At 27.1% G+C, this 25,088-nt stretch overlaps 3 protein-coding genes and 1 long non-coding RNA gene across 17 annotated transcripts; 3 read left to right on the top strand and 1 right to left on the bottom strand.

The window, feature by feature from the left end:
• The first annotated feature begins 8,578 nt into the window (after positions 1 to 8,578).
• LOC114124807 (uncharacterized) lies at positions 8,579 to 15,526 on the top strand. 8 transcript variants are annotated; one of them, XR_007606652.1, is made up of 10 exons: positions 8,581 to 11,392; positions 11,887 to 12,074; positions 12,140 to 12,500; positions 13,113 to 13,268; positions 13,612 to 13,889; positions 13,954 to 13,995; positions 14,123 to 14,414; positions 14,486 to 14,770; positions 14,853 to 15,017; positions 15,106 to 15,526. It is a non-coding gene; the product is annotated as an uncharacterized LOC114124807 (long non-coding RNA). The 8 variants fall into 8 exon arrangements; XR_007606649.1 differs by having other exon boundaries at positions 8,582 to 11,392; positions 12,140 to 12,279; positions 12,349 to 12,500; positions 13,972 to 14,414; XR_007606651.1 differs by having other exon boundaries at positions 8,582 to 11,392; positions 13,972 to 13,995.
• Positions 11,444 to 16,988, bottom strand: LOC114124800 (uncharacterized). 6 transcript variants are annotated; one of them, XM_050209415.1, is made up of 15 exons: positions 16,918 to 16,936; positions 16,703 to 16,781; positions 16,178 to 16,237; positions 15,076 to 15,208; positions 14,783 to 15,010; positions 14,479 to 14,649; positions 14,307 to 14,403; positions 14,139 to 14,240; positions 13,639 to 13,839; positions 13,478 to 13,564; positions 13,005 to 13,290; positions 12,759 to 12,870; positions 12,200 to 12,264; positions 11,922 to 12,090; positions 11,446 to 11,848 (listed from the first exon to the last, which is right to left on the bottom strand). In XM_050209415.1, exons 2-12 carry the CDS (start codon positions 16,710 to 16,712, stop codon positions 12,845 to 12,847), a joined length of 1,401 nt encoding a protein of 466 aa, XP_050065372.1. In that variant the 5' UTR covers positions 16,713 to 16,781; positions 16,918 to 16,936; the 3' UTR covers positions 11,446 to 11,848; positions 11,922 to 12,090; positions 12,200 to 12,264; positions 12,759 to 12,844. The 6 variants fall into 6 exon arrangements, with proteins under 6 accessions (XP_050065370.1, XP_050065373.1, XP_050065374.1 ...); XM_050209416.1 differs by lacking the exon at positions 16,703 to 16,781 and having other exon boundaries at positions 11,445 to 11,848; positions 16,918 to 16,988; XM_050209417.1 differs by lacking the exon at positions 16,703 to 16,781 and having other exon boundaries at positions 11,445 to 11,848; positions 16,921 to 16,987.
• Positions 16,989 to 18,795: 1,807 nt separating this feature from the next.
• On the top strand, positions 18,796 to 21,771 carry LOC126554334 (uncharacterized). 2 transcript variants are annotated; one of them, XM_050209419.1, is made up of 6 exons: positions 18,796 to 19,294; positions 19,718 to 19,831; positions 20,286 to 20,612; positions 20,711 to 20,843; positions 20,977 to 21,155; positions 21,232 to 21,771. In XM_050209419.1, the coding sequence occupies exons 3-6, from the start codon at positions 20,542 to 20,544 to the stop codon at positions 21,698 to 21,700; spliced, it is 852 nt and encodes a 283-aa protein (XP_050065376.1). In that variant the 5' UTR covers positions 18,796 to 19,294; positions 19,718 to 19,831; positions 20,286 to 20,541; the 3' UTR covers positions 21,701 to 21,771. The 2 variants fall into 2 exon arrangements, with proteins under 2 accessions (XP_050065376.1, XP_050065377.1); XM_050209420.1 differs by lacking the exons at positions 18,796 to 19,294; positions 19,718 to 19,831 and having other exon boundaries at positions 20,123 to 20,612.
• A 2,143-nt stretch (positions 21,772 to 23,914) lies between these two features.
• Positions 23,915 to 24,463, top strand: LOC126554339 (serine/threonine-protein kinase fray2). Its single transcript, XM_050209424.1, has one exon. It carries the CDS (start codon positions 23,915 to 23,917, stop codon positions 24,461 to 24,463), a length of 549 nt encoding a protein of 182 aa, XP_050065381.1.
• Positions 24,464 to 25,088: the final 625 nt, after the last annotated feature.

Below are 25,088 nucleotides of genomic sequence, written 5' to 3'. Positions count from 1 at the left end.
TTCCTTATAGCTTACATATTATAATAATAAATAATAATAATATATAATATAATATAATAAATAATAATAATATATAATATAATATAATATATAATAATAATAATGTTTGTTATTGTTCAAGTTTAAGTAAAAGTTTTACATTTATCAACAATTTAACACAAATTACTATTATTAAAAAAATGTATATTGTATTATAATTTTTATCAAAAGTAAATTAAAATTATAAAAATACGTTAATGTGATTTTAGATTCTGAACGAAGTGATGAATGTATTGATTTTACAATGATGTGTGTTTTTTTTTTTTTTTTTTTTTTTTGTGTCTGTGTACAGCATAACTAGTCGAAATAATGCTCCAATTTCAAACTATGGGGGTGGTTTCCGATGTAAAAGTGAATATCCTTGGTGCATTATAGAGGTAAAAAGTTAACATTTTCCAACAGTTTTCAAAAAAATCGAGAAAAACAAAAAAAAAATGACGGAAAAACGGCAATTTTTACTCAAACCCAGTTTTCGACCAAATCGATTTTTTTTATGGTTATAATTCAAAAACTAATCACTGAAAATACTTGAAATTTTCACCAAATGTTAATGTCAGCGGTATCTGTATATAATTAAATTTTCAAAAAATTTTGACTTTTTTTGAGTTATTTATAGACCACTGAAATTTTCGATTTTTTTGAGAAATTTTTTTTAAAGTGTCGATAAAAAATTTTTGGATGACCAAAAAGTTTTGAAAATTTAACACAAGGTTCCTTATGAGTTGTTTTAATGTAGCTAAAAAAAATTAAAAATCGTTAGTCACAATTTTTTTTATAAGCGTTTTTAGTTCAAATTTTTACGAAATCTGTCGAAAACGCGAAAATTTGCAAGTAATTTTGAAGTTGAAAAATCATAAAATTTTTTTCTTTTATAACTAAGTTTTGAAAATTTTACAAGGTTCTCCATACATTTTTCTTCAAATATCTGTAAAAAAAACTCTACCGGATTCAGACAAAAAAATTTTATGAGTGTTTGAAATTTAAATTTTTACAAAAACCGCGTTAAATAACAGTTTAGCCTCAAACGATTTTTGATATTTGTTATTATTCAAAAAGTATAAGTCGTAGATACTTGAAAATTTTACCAGTTATTAAGATTCGCGTTTTCTTTACGTGATTTAAATTTCAAAATATTTTGACTTTTTTTGAGCTATTTATAGACAACTGAAATTTTCAATTTTTCTGAAAAATATTTTTGAAGTGTCGATAAAATTTTTTTGGCCCTATCAAAATACTTGAAAATTTAATACAAAGTTTCTCATATGTTATTCTTATAGTGATTAAAAAATTATAAGAATACATAGGCACAATTTTTTTTTATTAGCATTTGAAGTTCAAATTTTGACGAAAATTCGTCAAAATTATGAATATTTGCGAAATATTTGAAGTTGAAAAATCATAAAATTTTTTGTGTTTATAACTAAGGATTAAAAATACAACACTAAGTTTTCCATAAGTTTATCTTCAAGTATCTATAGAGAAAACTCGAAACATCATTATAGGAAAAAAATTTTAAGTGCGTTTGAATTTTAAATTTTAACGAAATAGCGTAACGATAACGATTTATCCTCAAACGATTTTAAATATTTGTTATTATTCAAAAAGTATAAGTCGTAGATACTTGAAAATTTTACCAGTTATTAAGATTCGCGTTTTCTTTACGTGATTTAATTTTCAAAATATTTTTTAATATAAGCTGGTTTTTTTAAACCACCTTTTTTACCAACCACTAGAAATTATATCCTAGGCTGACAAATCATCTTCGTTCAGAATCGTTTTTCGTATACAATGATAACTATCATTGGATTCAAATTTAACACTTCTATAATATATAATAATGATCCATACGGCACCTAATGTACAGCAGAGCGGTACTCACTTGCCCACTTTTTTTAGAGATAACTATGTTACTCATACCACCAACCTTATTAATAGCCGACCATACATGACGTTGAGCAATAAGTGATTCCTCTTGTAAATTTGCTATCAGACATTCTTTATTTACAGAAAATCCACGTTCAACAGAAGCATTACCATGTGAAAATATAAGAACTTTTTTTAATATATTCATCATTGCAGATGATAGGTTGAAAACAATGCCAATATTTGTCCAAAAACTGTCAAGTCTTCCTTCATGCCGGGAAAATTTTTTGCTCTTTCTATAAAACTTTTATTTGAGCACAAAATAGAAAATTCTCTTTCAAGTTTATCACCTACTATGCCACTAACCCAATGATTTTCCACATATTTCTAAGGAAGTTTTAAATCTATAATTTGCCACTTTTACAGATGAAACAATTATGCTTGGATCACAAAATGATATACCTTTTACCATCTTATATTTAATAGGCGATTTTAATAATAACTTCAAACAAATTGTTTGTAAAATTAATTGACAATCTGTTCTGAAAATTAAAATATCTTTGTCAGTTAATTTATCAATTGAACGAATAGCTTCTCTTGTACTGAAACCAAGGTTTATTTTCTTTGCACCAATTAATTTAGTTTTATCCAAAACATCAATTTCTGTAAGTTTTTCTTTTTCCATTATTTCTGGTTTTACAAAGCTGCTCATCATAAACTGTAAAATATTTTGTAAATCGGTGTAAAGGTAGGGACCAAGAGGTTCATCGCTTTGGAATTGTTTCAAAAAAGGTTCAAGTTGACCTGCTATGGTCTTAAAATATGCCAATTTGGGTCGTATAAATGGATCATTTAATCCTTTCACCATTTTACTATAGCTGTATGATGTTGGCTCTCTTTTTGTATTTTTTACACCTTCAACGTAAGCTCTTAAATTGGGCAATAATTGTTCAGCTCTTTCAGCCACAATAATATTTTGCAACCATCGTACAGCACAATTTCAATGGAAAATCAGATGCACCAAAATAGTGACTTAAGTCTGCTCTGCGAGCTGGAACATTCTTAAATAAATTATAAATTGCTCTTAAAAAATCTATTATTTCCCATTTAGGTGCCTTTATGCCAGCTTTAAAAGCATTATGCAATGTATGAAGGCCACATGTCCCAATGTCAATAATTGTTGGATCAATTAAATCTGATGTTTTTAACTTTTCTTTTAAAATACGAAGAAGTTTGATGTTAACATTCGGACCATCCATTGAGATTTGCATAATATGTTTTAAATTCAATGGTTGTAAACCTAAAACTAGTGCATCCAATATCTTCCGCTGTTGTATGTCCCAAAAAAGCAGAATTATAGTACTGACATACCACTTTGTTGCTCTCATCGTCCCAATATTGAATGAACATATCCATTTGTTCTCTTTCGGATATTTTGTTCAGAGACTCATCAAATGCTATTGTAAAGCAATCAACTTTTTTTAAATAAGCTTGAAGTTCATTTAGAAAATGTTTTGCTAATCCATGCACAATAGTATACGTCAATTTGGTACGTTGCAATTTAATATTTGATGCTATGTTACTATCTGGAAACATCAGTTTCATTGTTTCTACATATGCACCTCCTGCAGACATTGATAGATGGCTATATACACACTGTAGAGCCCAAAGTATTTCAGCTTTTGTAGTGGCATCTCTTTCAAAAAATGTTGTTATATTCTTTACTCCTAGTATACCAAGATCAACAGATTTAGGTACATCTGGTGTTAGCACTATAGAATTGTGATCAGATGTTTGTGTATTATTAAGATTGGATGGACTTGTCACTAAATGTTGAACAATTGGTGTTTGTGGTTTAGCATTTAAAAACATGTGCATTCCGTAATTCTTTTTTTCAATTGAAATTATATTCATATGTTTTGAACTACGTGCATGACTAGCCAATGATTGTTTTCCCATATTACTGAGTGAAAAACTTTTCTTGCAAAAAGAGCAATATGCTGAAAACTTGTCATTAGCATTTTCTTTGAGCCAGGGAGATAGTGTTTCATCCTTTAACCACTCCACATTAAAAACTGTTTTTTTCCCTGGTGCCATTTTAAACTACAAAACATATTATATACATTTCAGTTTTATAGGTATAGTGCTAATTAAATTATTTTTATTTATTTAAAAGCATAATGCTGTGATCTGAAGGATACAATTTTTTAAAACTTTTAATCTCGCTATAAATAGTATTCAGTTATATACAATTGTATTCTACTAATGTAGAATGTATTAAAATAATTTATTTATTTTAATTAATAAAAAAACATATTTATATTTAGTAGTACTTTATTTTAACTTAGTTATTGATAACAGAAAGCTTGAATAATGAAAAAAACTTTTGGTAGGTATAAATTATTAAAATGACTAGTATTAAATTCTTTAAGTTTAAATAATTATAAATTATAATAATATTATTATTGTATTATTTATTGTAATCCAAAATATTCTTCTTGAATTATTGCATACAGCCAACTACAATCAAAACAGTTCATTTGTAGGTTATCTAAGTAAATTATTTTATTATTATATAATTAGGTATATAGTTAACTGTAGACAATAATTCAAGAATAATATTTTGTATTACAATAAATAAAACAATATTTTTTGTATATTATATAGTATAAACTATTTATTATTATAAGTTACAACATAATATAAAGAATATAAATAATGTACCTATAGGCCAGGGGCGGACAAATTTTTATTGGCAAAGATCTACTAAGAACATAGTTTTCCTTTGAAGATCGACTTCCATAAAAAAAAGATACCATAGTTAGTACGGGTTTTCTTTTCATGCACCTATAATATGATGCCGGAATTAGATAAAACTAATCAATAAAAATAAATTCTAAGTCTGATCGATTTTGAAGTTGTCTAAGATCACTGTTTGGCCGCCCCTGGCCCCTGTTAAAGGCTATACTTAATACCTAATTGATTCATTAACAATCTTATTTGATTATTCTATAAAGTAACTAGGTAATTATTATAAGAATAAAGGTTTGTACACATTAATGCCAAATTTAATATATAAATATAAAATAATTAGAAATGTTTTGACCATTAAAATAAATTAAATCTTTAGATACTTGAAATTGTTGTTTTATTTTTTACTCAACTATCTGAAATTATACTTGTTTTATTATCTACATAATTAAAATTGCTACTTAAAACCAGGGCTTCAAAACGGTTAAAACCGTTTTTGTTATTAACCGGTTTTATTGGAAAATGTATACGAACAAGAACAAAAACGGAACCAAAATTAGTTATTTTATAGAACGAAAACGAAATAGTTAACCAGAAATATTTTTAATTCTCAAACGGAAATAAAAAAAATGTTTAATTAGGTATTATGAATAATAATATATTAATATTTAATTTTACAGATTTTGTTAAGTTGGTCCGACTGTGTTGTTTCATGTTTGTAATAATATCACAGATTAATTAATTTATTAGTTTTATTTAATCTGTGATAATATGAAAAATTATAGTGGTATGCACGAACGGGTCGGGGGCAGTTGTCCGAAAAATGATAAGGACCCGGGTCGAAAGACGGCGGCATAAAATGTGTTGCCAACATTACATTTCTAAAAATTATATTGTACAATAATTTTTATGTTTGTGGGGTTAGGCTGTTTTACCGTTATGATAATTATTATATTATTTGATAATTATTATATTTAATGATATCCCGATATTGATAACAATTGATAACAGTGAACCTGATAAGAACAAAAAAAATAAAAATTCGGTTTCATACCTAGCGATTTTTCAAAAAATGCGAGAAATCTTGTCTTCTACAAAATAAAACCCTGTTTACTTAGATTTTAATCGGTGAAGTTAGGTTTTTATCATTTGGTCAAAATAATATATTCATATTTTAATACTTTTAACTATATATAATTTCATATTATAATTTAGAATACAGCTATTTTATAAGTAGGTACCTACTCACGATTTCTAGTAATATTATTTAATTTTTTTGAATTAATTGCAGTTTTAATATTGATATTTTTAAAATATCAATGAGGGTCTAAGGTTTTAAAAACCAAAAATGTCGAATACCAACACTTTAGGAAATCAAAAAATGAAAAAAGTTATCCCAAGGCTGAACCAGCCTCTATTTTTCATAAAAATTCGTTCTACACATTTTTTTACCGAGCCGTAGGGGCAAAGCCCCCATACCCCTCTCTAAAAACTTCCATGACTATACTATTATACGCAATATTACATTAATACAATGTCAATTTCCTTTTTTTTTAGTAATAATTCTTTTTTATTACCTAATCTAAGTGTAGGTACATTATTATTAGGTAACTACCGATCTGTTATAATTTTATAAACTTAGTAGACACTTCTCGAATCCGTAGTGCACACTTTCAATTTCGGATTACACACTTTGTGTCGGGGTTCACTAAAAAATAGGGCCTGGGCTGAACACTACTAAGATAGTGAGATCAATTCGATTTCGATATCAGAAAAAAATCTTCGATTTAACACTTAACGAGCTACATAATGACAAATATTGTATATATAATTTTGGCTTACACAAAATGCAAAAATTGTGGGGTCGTGGGTGGATAAAAAAAATAAATAGACATAATGGTAGTATGGACGTATGGTCCACTGAACACCTGTAAACCAGGACATTTGGTATTTAAATTGTTATTTTAGACTTTTAGAGTTTACCTTTTAATAATTTAAGAAAAATGAACAATAGTAAATTCTTGTATGTAGTAAAGGAAAAGTGCACTTTACACTTTTAAGTAATATAGTATATAACAATTAATTATGTGTGAGATCAATGGACAGTGGTCATGATGCAAAGTCAATTCATTCAAATACATCATAATATAAAATATTTAAATCAAAAAATTAAGATCAATAAATAACCATAACTTTAATTTAAATAAAAAGTAACAAATTTAATAATAAAAAAATACAACAACTTACCTAATATTATTATCTGAAGAGTTTCCTTTTGGTAATATTAATAGAGATGGAAATGACTCAATAAACTGTTTATTATTTGGTGGTAAAATTCTTTATTGCAGTGGATAAAGTAACATAGGTACATAACGTTTTAGATTATGTATAGACTATGACGCTATATATCAGATTGCCTTTAAGGTGAGTTGATCATTGGCAATTTAAAGCTAATTTAAAAACAATTACAAATTCAACTCAGTTAAAAACAAGTTATTCATCCATTTTCTTTTTAAAGTATCAGCCAGATTACCAATTAGTGAGTAGTAGTTGGAAAATTCCAAATTATTTAAATAACTATTTTGTAATAACTATTCTTAACACTTGTATGTCTTATGTACGTATGCATTAAAGTCAATTTATGTGTCACATAAGGCATAGTTTAAGACGTTAGTTACGTCTTGACTTTGCATAGGTACGTCCATAAATTAATTTAAGTATATTAAAATATATTAAAATATATTTTAAGTAAAAATTAAAAAAAACACACAACATAGTAAAATCAATACATTCTTCGCTACACTCAGAATCTAAAATAACAAAGTTACATGTATTTTGGATTTTGGGGTTTGGTGCCATCATTACTAACCTCGAGATACTAGTCTATTGGCGTACGAGAATTAAAAATGGGTCTATGATGTTTGAAGTACGTACGGCCATTATTTCGCTCGTAATCGGAGTAGCAAAACGTTGAAAAACAAATTATGTTATTTTGTGTATACTTGATGTTTCCTTATGGTAACGTATCTCTAACCTTTTGAGTAATAATATTTTTGAACTTTATTTTTCATTTAGTAGGTGTGTAGCTCATTCTTTATTCATGTAAATGTAAATCGATAGGTATATAAGAATAAAATATTAAAACCTATTTAATAATAGGTCAATTCACTCTAAGAATATAATATATATATTTGAGCTAACAATACAAAATTGGAAAGGCTGGAGGTCAATTTTGAAATACTAGCTCCTTCAATATTGGTCTTATCGTCTTGAAATCTTCGAGGTTCAATTCAGTGACACCTCTAGATGAAATTTCTGTTCTAAAAAAACTCGCATCTCGATTTTAAGATGGAGAATTTTGCAAAACAAAATTTCCCGCCAATTTTTTTTTTTGAAAAATTCAAAATTTGAACCCGACTTTTAGCCCCTTACTATTCGAGTTTTAAAACTTTTTAAAACTGAGATCTGTTGTAGGGACTCTTCTGCTTCGATACTCGAAGGTTTCACGACGATACGACTTATATTGAATGATTTAGGATTTCGATATAATATGAATTTTAAAAAGATATCTAAAAACCTAAATCATTCAATATAAGTTGTATCGTCATGAAACCTTCGAGTATCGAATCAGAAGAGTCCCTACAACAGATCTCAGTTTTAAAAAGTTTTTAAACTCGAATATTAAGGGGCTAAAAGTCGGGTTCAAATTTTGAATTTTTCAAAAAAAAAAATGGCGGGAAATTTTGTTTTGCAAAATTCTCCATCTTAAAATCGAGATGCGAGTTTTTTTAGAACAGAAATTTCATCTAGAGGTGTCACTGAATTGAACCTCGAAGATTTCAAGACGATAAGACCAATATTGAAGAAGTTAGGATTTCTAAACGACTTAACGTAGGTATTAGTATTTCAAAAACTATATAAATCGGAAAACAAAATTCAATCTTTGTGACTCAGATCAGCTATGATATAATCTTACAAATTACTTGAGCAAAAATATTGAAATACTTTTTAATTACTTAAACATATGTATTTAACATACTTTTCAAAATTAGTATCTGTACTTGAATATTTTTTAAAAGTATTTTTTACAAAGACGGTCTAGTTATGACTTATGAATTACATTTGCTTAAAATTGGAGCTCATACAACTACATAAGATCTAATTTTTAAAGTCAATGGAAATTTCGTATTGTAACGATAACTTTATTACTACGCTACAAAAGTTCATAAGTCATAATTCATAACTACCTAAAAGTCTATAAATATCATATTAACTGCAACAATTAATTATTTAATTATTTATTTACTATATTAATTAATATTTTATTTTACTATATCATTCATGAATCCAATAACAACCAAACACTGCCTTTTGTATCATAATCATTGGCGCAACTAAGGGGGTGCACAGGGGACTTGTGCACCCCTCCCCCCCAAAAAAAAAAATAAAAAAAAATAAACCTTTTTCAATAAAATGTTGTACAATCATGTATATTGAGCAAAATAGATAAGCATTATGTTCTCAGCTTTACGTTTATATTAAATATACTTTATAGACATATAATATTGTATAGGTAATAATATATACAAATGTATATACAATGTGTTTCGGTGGCAAGTGACAGGCCGACATCATAATATAAAAAATACCAAAAATGATGAAAAAAACCCTTTAAAGTTTATGTTGAATGTAAACAAAACACCCTATAGTATGTTGGTTATAAGTAAAATTATTCACACTGTAGTACAGCAGAAATAGTACGCTGAATAGACATTTTGTAATACTATAGCATATTCGTTCTATTCGTTCTATGTAGTAGCACTAGTAGCCTGTAGGACGATGATAGACAATTTATAGTCGTTGTTTTATATTACGCCTCAGAGCACTATAGTTATTCATATCAATTATACATATTGACATATTGTTATTTGTTATATTATTATACATATTTACATGTATCCGATCTTATTATTATTTACCTTTAGCTTCTGTATATCTGGTGTACTTCAACAGTTTAAAGAGTGGGTGTAACAGTTAGACTCTAACTTTTTTATTTATTAAATCATTGACAATTAACTTTTATTTATCAAAACCAAACGCATTTTTATTACGTATTTTTATATGTATCTTCAAAACTTTTCAACATTTTGACGTAGTTTTTTTATTTTAAAGTTATTTAAGTGCCCTAGGTATCAACCAACATACACGACTAAACCGTAAATGTACAAATTATTATTATTAATTTAAAAAAGCGGGCCAGTAAGTGGATGTCGCTCTGCTGTACAGTACCTAGTTTACAAGTATGGATGGTATTAAATTTGAATTCAATGATATAATATCATTGTATACGAAAAACGATTCTGATCGGAGATGAGAAGTCTCAGTCTTGGATATTTTATACAATATTAATTATTTAATTATATGATTAAAAAAAAAATGTAGGAATCTATAAAATAAATTCCAAATTAATCAAATTAGATTCATTGTGTTACGTGGAACCTTGTATCAAATTTTCAATACTTAGCTATACAAGTAAACATTTAAAAATTGACCAGTAATAAATAATTAAATTATTTGGTGTAATCTTTTTAAAAATTCTAATTTTTGATAAAAAAATTTTACTTTTTCAAATTAATAAACCGGCAGTGCCCAGGCTCGACTGGAAGTTTTTTGGGGGCATGGTGAAGTTTGCAGATATATTTTATTATAATGATATATAAATTCGTGGAGACTGGAGATCATATTTGTATTTAAATTAAATCAAAAATTATTATATGTACTACACTAGTTACACTACACCAATTTAAATTGTCTAACAAGAAAATTTTCTACAATATTATAACTGTAGACAGTAGACATAGCCACATAGTTCAATACATCTATGACATATCGTATATACCTATTTCATATATATTTCATTTTCATTTATAGTGTTAACTGTACCTACCTATTTAGTAATAGATTTTAGATATAGATTTTGTATTTAAGTGTTATAATTGATCTTAAATGATATAAAACAAGTTACCTATACATTTTAATATTAAAACAAAGTATATATATTTAGCAGTAGGTGTATTCACATTAGCAGTTATTTCTTTTATAAGTGTAATAATGAGATCACACACTCAAAATCAGTTTTGCGGAAAACTAACGTACCTACTATGAATATACGTACGTCATAAATTAATTATTATTTATTACCAATCTACCATGAGTAAGACAGCGTGTCTTAAGTTTATTTTGTGCGCCATATACAATAAGAATTAACGTTATAAACTATTACAAATAGGTAGGTACCTATTGCATAATTTTGTGTGCCGTGACCTACAGCACTAAGCAGAGGTGTAAGAGTTAATTTAGTTGTAGACTATTATACACAATCGGTACAACAAGAAGTCTGAAGTTCAAAGCTAACTTGGTATTTTTTGGCATATTATATTATATTATATTATAATTCTCTTCAAGAAAGTAGTGTTTTCCTTATTTCAACTAAATACTTTGATAAAAATGTATTAACTTTAACCAGGGTTCAGGTTTAAGAACGTTACCAATTGAATTTCAAATATATATTTGAGGTTATGTTTTGAATTTCAAGTTTGAAGTTTGAACTGTAAAAACTAAAAGCCAAACGGGCAACGGCCAACATTTAAAATTTATTATTTTATTATTTTCAAACTTTCAAGTTTCAATTTTTCAAAAATCAGATTCAAATAATAATTTATTTCCAGAGTAGATTGTGGTAAGTAGCATGTTGTTATGTTGTTTAATATATTTTATTTTGTGATTGTGCAATTATTATTTGTATAGGTACCTACACACAATATTATTGACAATATTTAAAGTTACACAAAAAAATCTATTGTTAAAAATAATATAATGCATTATGGCAATAACTGGTAACATCAAGTTTTAATATATCAGCTTAATATTTTTTTTTTTTTGTAAATTACCTACTGTACACAAACAAATAATCAATATTATGTAAATTTTGACCATCCAAATATAAATCTCATAAAGTTTGGTACGTTTTTTAGTAAGTTATTGAGTATTTTTACTCAAATACTTTACAAAACTGTACATACCTAAGATATATACAAATTACAAACTATACAAAATATTACAAATTTACAATATTTACAAACATAATATTTTTACATTTATTGCACAGCCTCTAATAAAAGAAGCTCTTCTTCGCCTGTAAGTAAATACATGTTTATTTTTATGTTTTTATAGAAATAAAATGGCAATTCAAAAACTGAAAAACATACCAGGATGTGGCCCAATTTCTTGGGCTATATACCCATCTACTCGATGACCAGCACGCCTTAAAAATGTGAATACACGATTAGGACTTTTATCTGTAGCAAGGTCCTGAAGGAAGTTCCTAATTGCATTAGAGTTTTGAATTCTTGCTCTAGCTGGTACTCCATTTCGAATCTGTATAAAACAAATATTAATACTCTAAATAAAATAACCAATATTTTAGTTTTAGGTAAATAAATCCACGAGGAGTTGTATAATGTAATATGGTGAATGGTACACCTACATTTAAATTGTTCTTAGCCTGACGAAATTCAATATACTGCTGGTTTTCCAGAAATTGTAACTGAACTGTAATAAATTAAGGTAAGTTATTTATTAGAAATACCTACTAATAATATTATTATATTATAATATCTACATTATGATTTATAGTTGTTAATTGATACTAAGATAATATAAGCTTCTAAGGTTATCTAGGATCCTGTATACTTACCTGAGACACTAACATAAAGCTTTAATTGAAGTTCAACATAGATTGTATTGTGCAATATATTTTAGATACAACAACATATACAAGTTTACAAGTAAAGATTTATTCTTTCTTTTATTTTCTATATATGATAAAAAATTATTAATTAAGAATTTCTCATTGTTAGTCAAATTAAATAATACTACTATTATATTTTAAAACTGTTACCTAGCCAAATATTTTCATTCTTTATTGATCATTTCTAAAATTTTCTCAACACTGATACTTAAGTGTTGGTGGTTAACATATACATCATACATATTATATAGTGCTTACCTGTATCTGCAGTATTCGGTGTGTATAATATACTTACCTGAGACACAAACATATAGCTTTGGTTAGAGTTAAACATGGATTTTATCATGCAACATTTAGAAACAACATAATTTACAAGCTTCATCAATGTATAACTTTTCTCTCCTTTTCTATAAAAGAAAAAAAAAACATAAATTACTTAGGTTTTGTTAGTCACTTAAATAAATATTACTAATATAATATTAAATATTATAAAACAATTTGCTACACCAAACATATTATCTAAAAAAATATTAAATTATACTTAGAAACTCCCAAACTTTGGGATGAGGCTTTATCAGCCTTAGCAACGAAGCATGGTAGCTCTCTACATAGTTGTTAGTCCTAATGTCCTGGTTGAATACTGTTACAGCTGCTGGTCCCATTGTTATAAACCAATAATCCCAAATGTAATTGAACATAAATTGGTTTAATTGTAATGCCAAATATGGGAATTGGTTTACATATTCAACTATGCAATTAAAACCATCCTCCATTGAAGGAAAAAAATCACCAATTTGTGTAGCAGGTAAATATGGTAATGCTAAAATCTGAGTGTAAAAACAAAATAAAAATATATTAATTAGTTACTATAATTTGTGTATTGTTAATGTGGTTAGGGTAAGGTCTAAAGATTAAATTAAAAATAATGAATGATATTTAAAATTATAGTTCATTTTATAGACAAATTTTAGTTATTATACATTATAATAATTTTTATTAATTTTTACAAATTACCATTCGAAGCACACGAGCAGCATTATTGTCAGCTTTGAACAATTGAAACAAGTTGTTCCTCTTGTTTCTGGCATATCTGATTACTGCCTAACATAATTAATTTATTATTAATTACATACTATTAATTTTAAAAGGTTCAGTGGAAGATATTAGCTATTTACTTGACAGTAATGAAAGTAACACCCTTGGTGTTTACTTTCTGGGAAAACTACATTTACTGCATTGATTAGCCCTTGCTCAAAATCAGTAATAATTGTGAGCTGATCATAATTTAATGGAAGCACATTTCTAATGTAATGAAGTAACTCAACATAAATTTGTTGAGTTTTTCCAATTAGAAGGGCATGAACTAAAGGGAAGCTCTGGAACAAGATAATGTATTACATTATTCTATAGAATATATTATGTCATTGTAAGTATTAACAATATTCAACAATATTCTATTTCCATAAAATAATTGTCATTAAATAAATTAGTATTTGTTGAATTAACAGGATATACTATATAAGGTTTTAACAGTGAGTAGTGGAATAAAATATTAATTTAAATAATATGGATATTATTATTATTATTACTTAATTTGAGTCATACTAAATTATTATGCTAGTCATAATAAATTAATATACTACCTACTACACTACACAGATATATTGAAACTTACAACATCCTTGAATACAACTTGGAAAGAAAATAACTGGTAGGCGTCATTTTCTAAAAATTTTGGAACGGTCTTAAATGTTCCATCACATCCTGCTACTCGGACCTAAAAATTCATAATAATAATTCATTAAATAACATTCATATACATTATTGATTTACTGTGACCAACATTTCTCAAATCTGGTGCAATTAAATTTATATTGGCTACATTACAAAAAATGACACCACTCACGGTTCCCTCTACCAGCAATGGACCTTGATAAAACCTATTAAAATGGTTTGTTTTAATTCTTTTCTTATGTTTTGTGTTTAATAAATGAAAATAATTAATATACTTTAACCTGTTAGGGGGATTTTGTAGTGTCATTGCAAAACACTCATTATCAGCAGCCATCAATAAATCGTGCAAATTTGCCATGTTTCGTGGTGTCTGAGGGAAAAACGTTCGTCTTAAACGCCGCATCCTCTCTACACTCTGTAGAAATGTATAATTCTCTGCAGCCTCTGGAAAACTAATTCATACATCATATTATCAAAAACAAGTAAATAAGGATATCAAAACTAACCATCACCTATGCATAGTTGCATACCTTTTGTAAAAACTTACAAAATAAGCAATAAACTAGTTTATAGGTAGGTACTAACTTTGCAATTGTTTGCATATAAATTCCCCGTGGAGAATATGAATTTATAGTTTTCTCTAATGCTCTTTTAGTTATTTCTTGTCGAAGCAGTGGAACATTGAGGTCAAATTCCCTGACACCATGAAAATGGCGTTTTGATAGTGTCAACCTATTATCGTTGCGGTCCGAAGATATATGAGCAGTTGCATGGCACTGTCCTTCCAATTTTTTTTCGTAACATGACAAGTAACTAAAATGTATGTTTATAATTTAATATACTTTTGTTTAATAATAAATTTTACAGTTAATACTCACATTTTAGTATCTGTTACTTTGTTCTTATAGTACATGAACCCAAGATTATCCCTTATAATTTCTGTGCCTCTTTGAATGCCTAAAACTACAGTGTAGGACTGTGGTCTTGCTACGGCAACCGGAAGCAGAGGTTCTAATATTAACAATTAAAAATAACATGTTACCTAAGAAGCATACTAAATGGCCATCCGGAATCCGTATCGTGAATGTATTATAAAACTTCTGTACCAGTGGTTTAATTAAAGAAAAACACTTACAATCAGGGGCTGTATTTAAGATGTGGTCGCTGTTGGCAACAACATTTTTGCGCTACTGGCTTTGGATATATTTTCTTATTTCAGTATTTTTACTCAATAATTATTATTCACACAAAATTAAAAATAAGTGTCTTATAATTAATTAAATATAATTGTAAATTATAATATATAACAAACTTTTATAGAAGACTAAATTCAATTATTATATTCTATACTAGCTGTTCCGCCCATAAATTATATTTGTAAAAAATGTATATGCCACATTTCAATTAATTATAATAGTAATGTGATATGTAACCAATATCAATCATATAAATAAACTACCCATTTTAAAAATGTACTAACATCTGCCGAGTAACCTTTGAAAAAGTTAAATAATTAGATATCTACCTATAATATTTCTATTGCATACTCCTATGTGGTATAAGCCACAAACTAATTATATGGATTTGTGGTGTCCAATTTAGTACTTAGACAAACAAGAGATCATTTTAAAAACAAAAAAACAATTTTTCACTTCGCCCAAAAAAATGTTGCAGTTGTTGATTGGGAACCAGTATTACACAATTCATTTATTATATACTCACTATTAGTTATAATTTTCCATTGCTTATTTGTAAACATTTTTACTTTTTTAGAATCGCCGTAAAAATTTTGACGCCCCTAACATAAGCCAGGGTAGACTATTGCCCTCCCAGACCACCCCTTTAATATGACCCTGCTTCCAATAGTTGGTAAATAATCAAAATAATTAATAGTTTAATACTTGCAATAAGTTCAGGAGATGAAGGATTTACATTTAATATATTTATTTACAATCAAAAATGTGTTTATTGTATACATACCATTATGATCGACAACGGGTTCTTGTACGCCAAAATAATTGTGATCATGATTGATGATGTCTAAACAGTACCAGAAACAATTCTTATAACAACCTTTTGAATTATTGTGAATACATTTAGAGGTAAACCTACTTATCATTTAGTACCAATTAATTAATTAATGTCATTTGTCAATAAATTGATCTAAATCTAATTGTATTTGACAATTGACAAGGGGATTTAGAAAAATCATCAAGTAAATATTGGTAAAATATTGTTTGGTTATTGTTAATTGAATAAAATCAGTGTATTTATTTACTATTTATCAAAAAAAAAAAAAAAAATGATACATGTTATTTTTTGTTTTTAAACTGTTTAGTTAAGTTTAGTTAAAAAAAATGCAAAACATATTTTCTGTAGTGGTTAATTCAATTTTCCTTGGTACTTATACCTACTTTAATCTATACTTAAACCTTCCCATTTAATAATTTTGGCTACCCCACTGAGTATTTCTACTACTACCATAATAAAGGTCAAATAAATTACCAAGATCCATTTTTAGACGTTTAACTTAGACGTTAAATGCGTGAAAAACTGAAAACTGAAAACAGTGAAAAACTGAAAACTGAAAACAGTGAAAAACTGAAAAATCGTAAACGCTAAAACGCGGGAATAACTTTTATCATAGTATAACTTTTATCATAGTATAATTTTTATCATAGTATAACTTTTATCAATATATTAATAATAATTTATATTACAACATTTCGATTGCAATTGTTGGTAGTCCTTCGATTCTCGGGTCCTTATCACTTTTCGGACAACTGCCAGCCATCGTGCACGAACCACGATTTAATAATATTGTAGTCTGGCTCGCAGATATATATATATATATATATATATATATCTAGTTATTGTGTATATCTGTGGTCTGGCTACTAATTTCCCACCACACTATTTATAGAAAATACGCGATCACGATTAATGATAATTGATAACCAATAACGCAGTATATTACAATACCACCTTTTATTATTGTGTTATCGTCAATAATATTACTCGATAATAAATATTTGAATTTTCAATTATATTGTTCGTTATGACTTTACGAGTGTTATACGTTATACTTTATTCTGTGATCGGTTAAGTTTAAGTTTGTTTTTGCGTTAACATTTTCAACTTTACGATTATTTTTTTCTTCATAATTTATTATGGTTCGACATAAAAAAACCCCGGTTTACTCATATTTTTCTAAAAATATTGATAAAAATCGTGCTCAATGTCTTGTGGAAGGATGCGGTGAATCTTTAGTTGGGTTTCATGTTGGAAATATGGAACGTCATATCAAAAGTCAGCATCCTATCGAATATACAAAACTAATTGAATTAAAAAGTAATGTACAAAATGAACCTGTTGTAAAAAATTAAGAATGTCCTCAGATATCGACAAATCAAGTCATTTAATACAAACTAATTTGAATAATATGCTAGTAAAAAAAAAAATATCTATTGAAATGACAAAACAAAATGTAATTGATGCATGTGTAGAATTAGTTACAATTAATGGCCGTCCATTTACATTAATAGAAGATAGTGGTTTTAAAAAACTATTAGAACCAATTTTAGAAGGATTCAATGATAAATTTTCAATAAATTCTCAAAACATACGGAATCAGATTTCACCTACAGCACAAAGAGTTCGTCAAGAGATAACAAACATTGTAAAAAATAGACTTTTATCTTTGAAAATGGACTGCGTAATGAGACATGATCGCTCTATTCTAGGAGTTAATATTCAAATTATACATGATGATGCATTGATTTTAAAAACTTTAGCTATGGTTGAGCTCAAAATTAAGCACACTGGAGAAAACCTTAAATATGAAGTTTTTTCTATTCTAAAGAGGTATAATATCCTCAAGGAACAAATATATACTGTTACAACTGACAATGGAGCAAATATGGTAAAAATGGTAGACCTTATAAGCAATGAACTTGAAGAAGATATTAACGAAGAAAATGGAAGTGAAATTGAAGCAGATACAGTTGATTTTTCAAATGAAATTATAAACATTGAAAATGAATTAAATATGCATACAGATAACAAGCCAAATTTAACCACTTCTGTACGTTGTTCTGCACATACATTGCAACTGTGTGTGCTGTCTTCATTAAAAACTCAAACTATACAAAACCAAATAAATAGAGCCAGAAGTGCTGTAAAAAAGTTACGTACACCAAATGTTCTTAAATATATAAAACCATTAAAGTTAAGAAAACCATTTATTGATATACCTACAAGATGGAACTCTACGTACGATATGTTAAAGAATTTGATAAATTTAAAAGCTTTTTATTATGACCACACTGATATAATAGAATTAAATATTAGTGCTTATGATTGGGATTGTTTTTCAAAAATTGTAACTTCACTTGAACCAGCTAAAGTTGCTACTATAAAGCTACAAGATCATAAAATTACATTGGGAGACTTCTATGGTATTTGGATGCAGTGTCTTGCTGAAACAAAAAAAAATTAATTCTACAATAGCAAATGCTTTATGTGTAGCCATGGAAACTCGTGAAACTGTTCTATTGCAAAATGAAGTTTTTTCATCAGGTATGTTTAATTATCATTGTTAAATTAATAAATTGTATTGCATTTTTAAATTTAAATATTAATATTTAATACAAATTTAATTTAATTATTTTAGCTTTATATCTTGATGCACGGTATCAATGCATTCTTAGTGCTGATAGTAAAATAAAAGCCATTAAACACTTATGCAAAGTATGGGAGGCACAAGAATTTTTAGAAAATAGTCATTGTGTCCAAGATCAATTATTATCAAATAATTCACCTACGAATAATGCAATAAACAGTGATATTGATGATGATTTAGAAAAATTAATTCAAACAAAATCACTAACTTCAAGTGAAGAATCTAGTACCTTCTGTCAAGAGATTCAACAGTGTGGAACTGGAGAGGTGCAGAAATATATTGTGTTAGAGTCATTTGGTTCAACTCCTCGTCTACATCATAAAACAGACATCTTTCAATGGTGGATCTCTCAAAAAGCATCTAGGCCTGAACTTTATAAATTAGCAGTAACAGTTTTAGCAATCCCATCTACCCAAGTAAGATTTAATTTCAATTTAATTTAAATTTTAAATGTTATATTCATTAAAAATTGTGATTTATACTTACTGGTTACTGAATATATAATTATAATACTATAATGATCAATAAATTATAACTTAACTATTTATTAATTTATAAATTTATTAAGTTATTTGTATTTTCAATTTTGTAATAAGAATGACTAATATGTATAATATTATTATAAATTATAATACAAATAAGCAGGTACCTATATATGGTATATTCAATATTGTATAAAAATTTAAAAATTATAAACTTTCATAGTTGGCATAGTTTCATTAAGTGGCTATTTTTTATGAAATGAAAAATTTTATCAGGTGGATACAACATAATATATACTATATATAGACTATATATAAATGTTTATATTTTATATTTTATTTATTTGCAATCTTTAGGTTAGTGTTGAGAGATCATTTTCTGGCTTAAAATATATATTAAGCGATTTAAGAACTAGCCTAGATGAAACGATATTAGAAGATATAATGGTTATCCGTGGGAACAACTAAAAAGTAAAAATTAGTTTCAGTAGATTAAATTTTATTTCATTTATACATACATTTTTTTTTATTATTATTATTATTATTACCTATACAAGAGTTATTATGAAATTTTTATTTTTTATTTTGTATTATATTACTATATTATATATTTTCACACAATATTGACAATATTGTAATTAAAGATTACATTTTAAAAATGTGTTAATTATTTCATAATCATGACAACAAATTGTTTGAGGTATCTATAAAGTTGTTATATAAAAAAAAGTATATAATATATTTTTAAAACAACAAAATTAACCGGTTTTATTAATTTTAAAAACGGTTTTAAAAAACTATAAAATATGAAACCAATATTAACCAGTTTTTAAAACCGAAAAAAATAGTAAACGAACTAAAACCATTAACCACAAAAAATCATTATGGTTTGAAGCCCTGATTACAATTACAATTTTCTCATAAGACTTTATAGCACTACTGAAGATGAAATAGAAACTCCAGAAAATGACTCACTCATATATTCAACGGATATTTTTGAAATTTTAAGTGAAGGGGAAGAAAGAAATTTTAGGCTGCCTAAACAACTGCGCTGTGCTTCACATACATTCAATTTGCTGGCTACTAATGATGTGAATAAATTACAAATTAAAGATGGACCATATAAAACATTAAGTAGAGGGGCTTTTGGAAAGTGTAATACACTTTTCAATAAACAAAATATGAGTACATTAGTGGCAGATAAAATTAAAAATCATCTAGGTCGATATTTAATCACGCCAAATGATACACGGTATTTAAAATGACTAACTATCGTAATATACATCTATATAAGATATAACTAATATTTATTTTGAATATGCCTATTAGTTATTCTTATTGTTTTTGTAGTTGGAATGCTTTATATGACTCTTTGAGTTTTATTGTGAGCCACTTTGATGAAGTAGAGAATATTTGTACTGATATTCAGTTGCCTTGCCTAAGTAAACCACAAAAAACAGATTTTTTGAACGAATATTGCAAAGTAATTTTTAATTATAATACATCTAAATGTTGATAATATTATTAACGCCTAAAGCAGTAATGATTTAACCAATAGACAATCTCAATATGTTTTGATAAATAAACTATTTTATTTTGATCTTTAATTTTTCTAGGTTATGAAACCTATTGCAAAAGCTTTAGATATACTGCAAGGAGAAACATATATTTCTATTGGTTATCTTCTCCCTACATTAACAGCTGTAAAAAAATCATTAAATCAACTTTTATTGCATGGAAACCTAAAATATTGCAAGCCATTAGTTGAAGTGCTGATCAGTGGATTAAAAAAACGGTGATTAATGATTTTGAAATTGATTAATGAAATTTTATTAATTTTAAATATAATTTATAAAATATTTCATTTATAGGTTTGATACAAATTTTGAATCTTCAGACATGAAATTAGCTGCTACTTTAGAACCAAAGTTTAAGTGGAATTGGGCTGAAGTAGAAATGGTCAATGAGTTGAAAGAATGTTTAAAAGCAAGATTGTCTGAGCTAATTGCAGAAAATACTGAATGTATTATGAATGATAAAACCAATGAAGTCACATATGATGATTTTTTACATTTCGATGCTATAGAAAATCCAGAAACAGATAAACTTCAAAATTTATATAATGAATATTCAAACTCTTCTCCTAAACTACCATTAAAATCATTTTCTGAAGAAATACAAAAATTATATATTAAGTATAATACAAGTATTCCCTCTAGTGCTCACGTCGAGAGACTTTTTAGTGCAGGAGGCCAATTGTTCGATGAAAGGCATGGGTCTATGTCCGATGAAAATTTTGAAATGTCACTTCTGTTAAAATTTAACAAATATTTTGAATAAAATATACTAGCATATATGATGTAGTCATTTAAATTATATTATGTATTATTATTAAATATTAATATAAAATATTTCAAGTTGTCATACTGTTCTATATTTTTTTTATTTTGTAATAATTGAAGTTAGATAACTTATTATTTACATTTTAACAAAAAAATTTTTAATTTTTATAAACTAACTTCTAACTTTTAATCTAACTTAGTTACTATTTTAACCAAACTAACTTCTAACTAACTAAGTTAGAAATTTTAACAGTTTCAGAAACTAACTTATATTCTAACTTATTTAGTTTTTTTATTAAAGTAACTTAACTTCAACAAGTTGAAAAAAATGACTAACTTGCCCAGCTTTGGTACCTCCCTAGTTAACAGTGCCATTCTAATTCATTTTAGAGAGTGTCATTAACTAGAGAATACGGGGGTAAAACTTACCTAGTTGGTTATACCGTGTATACTGAAATACCGGTATACCACAAAGTGGCGCCCAACGGGGTTTTTATCCACGGTCGGAGACAATTTTTTTTTGTGCGTGTGCCCTGGTACCTCAACCTTGGCACGATTTTTTTTTCGAAGTGTATATGTACGAGAAGTACAACAATTTTACGTGTGGTCTGGATTCACACCCAATTTTTTTTTTTGGTACAAGTGAAGTACGACAATTGTGTACGTTTCGGTAGAAACCCAGAACGCAATTTTGTGTGTTTGTACGTATACCGTGTGGGTAACAAATACACGCTCGATTTTTGTCTTGCCGACAAGACAACGCTTGTGCTACGTGAGTACAACTTTGCAAACCGTCTACAGTCAATACGACGTATACGTCAAGGTGAGCAACTATTTGTAATATACATAGATATTAATATTAGGATTGTAGACTAGGATTTTTTTTTATTATTTTTTTTTAGACAGGATTTTTTTTTTTTCATAATAGATGACCGCAAAAATTTAAATTTAAATAAAATAAAATTAAATAGTTAGTTTTAAGTATAAGTTAAGTAAATTAATTTTATTATGATATGAATGACGAACATCTTATAGCTTTTGGGGAAAAAATTACAAAACTAACAGATATCTATTTACAAAAGAAACCAAATCTCATTGAAGCATGCAAATCTAAACAATTAAAAAGTGTAGGAACCGTAGATAACCTAAGGGCTAGATTATCTAAATATTATAAGGGGATAATAGAATTAGACGACATAGAAGAAACCTTAAGCGAGCCACAAAAACACCAAGTTCAAAAAAATTCAATAACAGATAGAATTGATATTAATGAATTACTTATAAAAAGCAATTTAAGTGATTCAAGTCCGGAAACAAGTAATAGCGCTAATAATAAATCAAAAACAACTGCTAACGACCTTTTAAAAATATCTAACATATTAGGAAATAACGCAAATAAATTAATAACTCAGGCAGATAAATGTTTAAACACTAGTAATAATCTATATCAAAATAATTTAGAACAAGACCCTGATAATAAATATAACAACTTAATAAACTTAGATCATACCGAAACAACAAAAAGAGAACATATATAAGAAGATATTGAAAGTGCAAATAAAACAGAATCAAATTTAAATACTACCTTTTTTAGTAACTCAAAATCTGTAATAGAAAACCACACCCGAAAAACTACATATAGTAAAAAAAATTCAAAACACAAAATGGAAAAAATGATAATTAAACCAGACAGCTTTTCCGGACAAGGGGACATTAAAACATTTATTTTACAATATGAAAAAGCAGCACAAATAAACAATTGGGACGACAATGAAAAAATAAAATTTTTATCAATATTTTTAAAAGACACAGCTAATAAATTTCTACAAAACTTGGAGAACAAAGGACGGAACTGGTCATGGGAAAAATTAAAAAGTGAATTTATTAACGAATTTCAACCCATAGGATACTCCATAATTTTAAAGGACAAATTAGAAAATAGGAAACAAAACGATTTAGAGTCAATTTCTAGTTTTGTTACAGAAATAGAATACTTATGTAGTCAAGTAGACAAAGATATGAAAGAGGAAGATATTTGTGTTTATATACTTAAAGGCATAAGAGAACCTATATTACACGCAATTTCGCTTCACGACAACAGTAATTTAAAAAAGTTAAAAGAAAATTTGAAAAAATACGAACTAATGCAATTTAGAATTAATTCAAGAACCTCAGGACTTAACGAATATACGGCAATATTAACAAACAAGTTATGCAATTGAATACCGAAACTAGAGACAGTAACCAAGAAATTAAACGTTTAAATACAAAATTAGAAGAAATAGACAGTTATTATAAGAATAAAATTGATAAATTATGCACCGAAATGAGTAATTTGAAAAAATATGACAAGACAGTAAATTTTGAAGATAGATCACGCAACAGAGATAAAAGTCCATATTCAGGCAAATCAAATTATAAAGGTTGGAACAATTATAGAGAAAATAGTCCTTACCCTGATAGGTATAACAATAATAGATACAGAGATAATAGTAAAGATACATACGATAATAAAGGATACAGAGAGAACAGTAGAGATAGGGATAGGTCTTATTCAAGAGAGAGGAAAAACTCTTACGACAGGTCTAAAAATAGAAGCAAAGATCGTGGAAATAATTCAAATACCAAACAATACAGTAGGGAAAACAGTAGAGAAAGATACTCGAGATCTATAACGCCAGAGAAATATAATATAACATGTTACAAATGCAACAAAAAAGGACACTATGCAAATGACTGCCATTTTTCAAAAAACGAATAGTACCCGAGTTAAATGAAAAATCGGAATATCTAACTCGGGAAACAAATAATATTAATACTAATCCCGACACCTCAAAATTTAATAAAGATAGGCAAACTGAAAAAAATAATTATATACAATATGTAGAAAATTGGTACAAATCATTAAATTCAAATAAATTAATAAATAAAGAAGTATACAACGAAGACGAAAAAATTATAGAAAACATCGTAAGAATAAGTAGTTTGAACCCACTAAATGAATTTCAAAAATTCCTACTCAGCAATAATAATAGAACCAACTTCCTATGCGATTATAGTGAACAAATAGTAGATATTTTTTCATTACCTAATGATATCGCAATCGGTCATTGCATAAGCCAATGCCTTACCATGTCAAAAGGAATCGCATTACAATTTAGAAATAAATTCAATAACGTGCAAAATTTAATAGCCCAACAGAAAAAGACTACCGAAATTGCTTACTTGAAAAACGGAAGACAATGGATTCTATACCTCATAACAAAAAATAAGTATTACGATAAATCAGCGTATTCTAACATTTTTAACACACTAATTAATACTAGAGAATTTTGCATAGAAAATATATTACTACTTTAGCACTACCAAAAATTTGCACTAGACAA

Source organism: Aphis gossypii, unplaced genomic scaffold (genome assembly GCF_020184175.1).
Source record: "Aphis gossypii isolate Hap1 unplaced genomic scaffold, ASM2018417v2 Contig00469, whole genome shotgun sequence".
Classification (NCBI taxonomy): Eukaryota; Metazoa; Arthropoda; class Insecta; order Hemiptera; family Aphididae; genus Aphis; species Aphis gossypii.
Note: the sequence above shows the minus strand (reverse complement) of the source record. Positions and strands in the feature narration are given on the sequence as shown.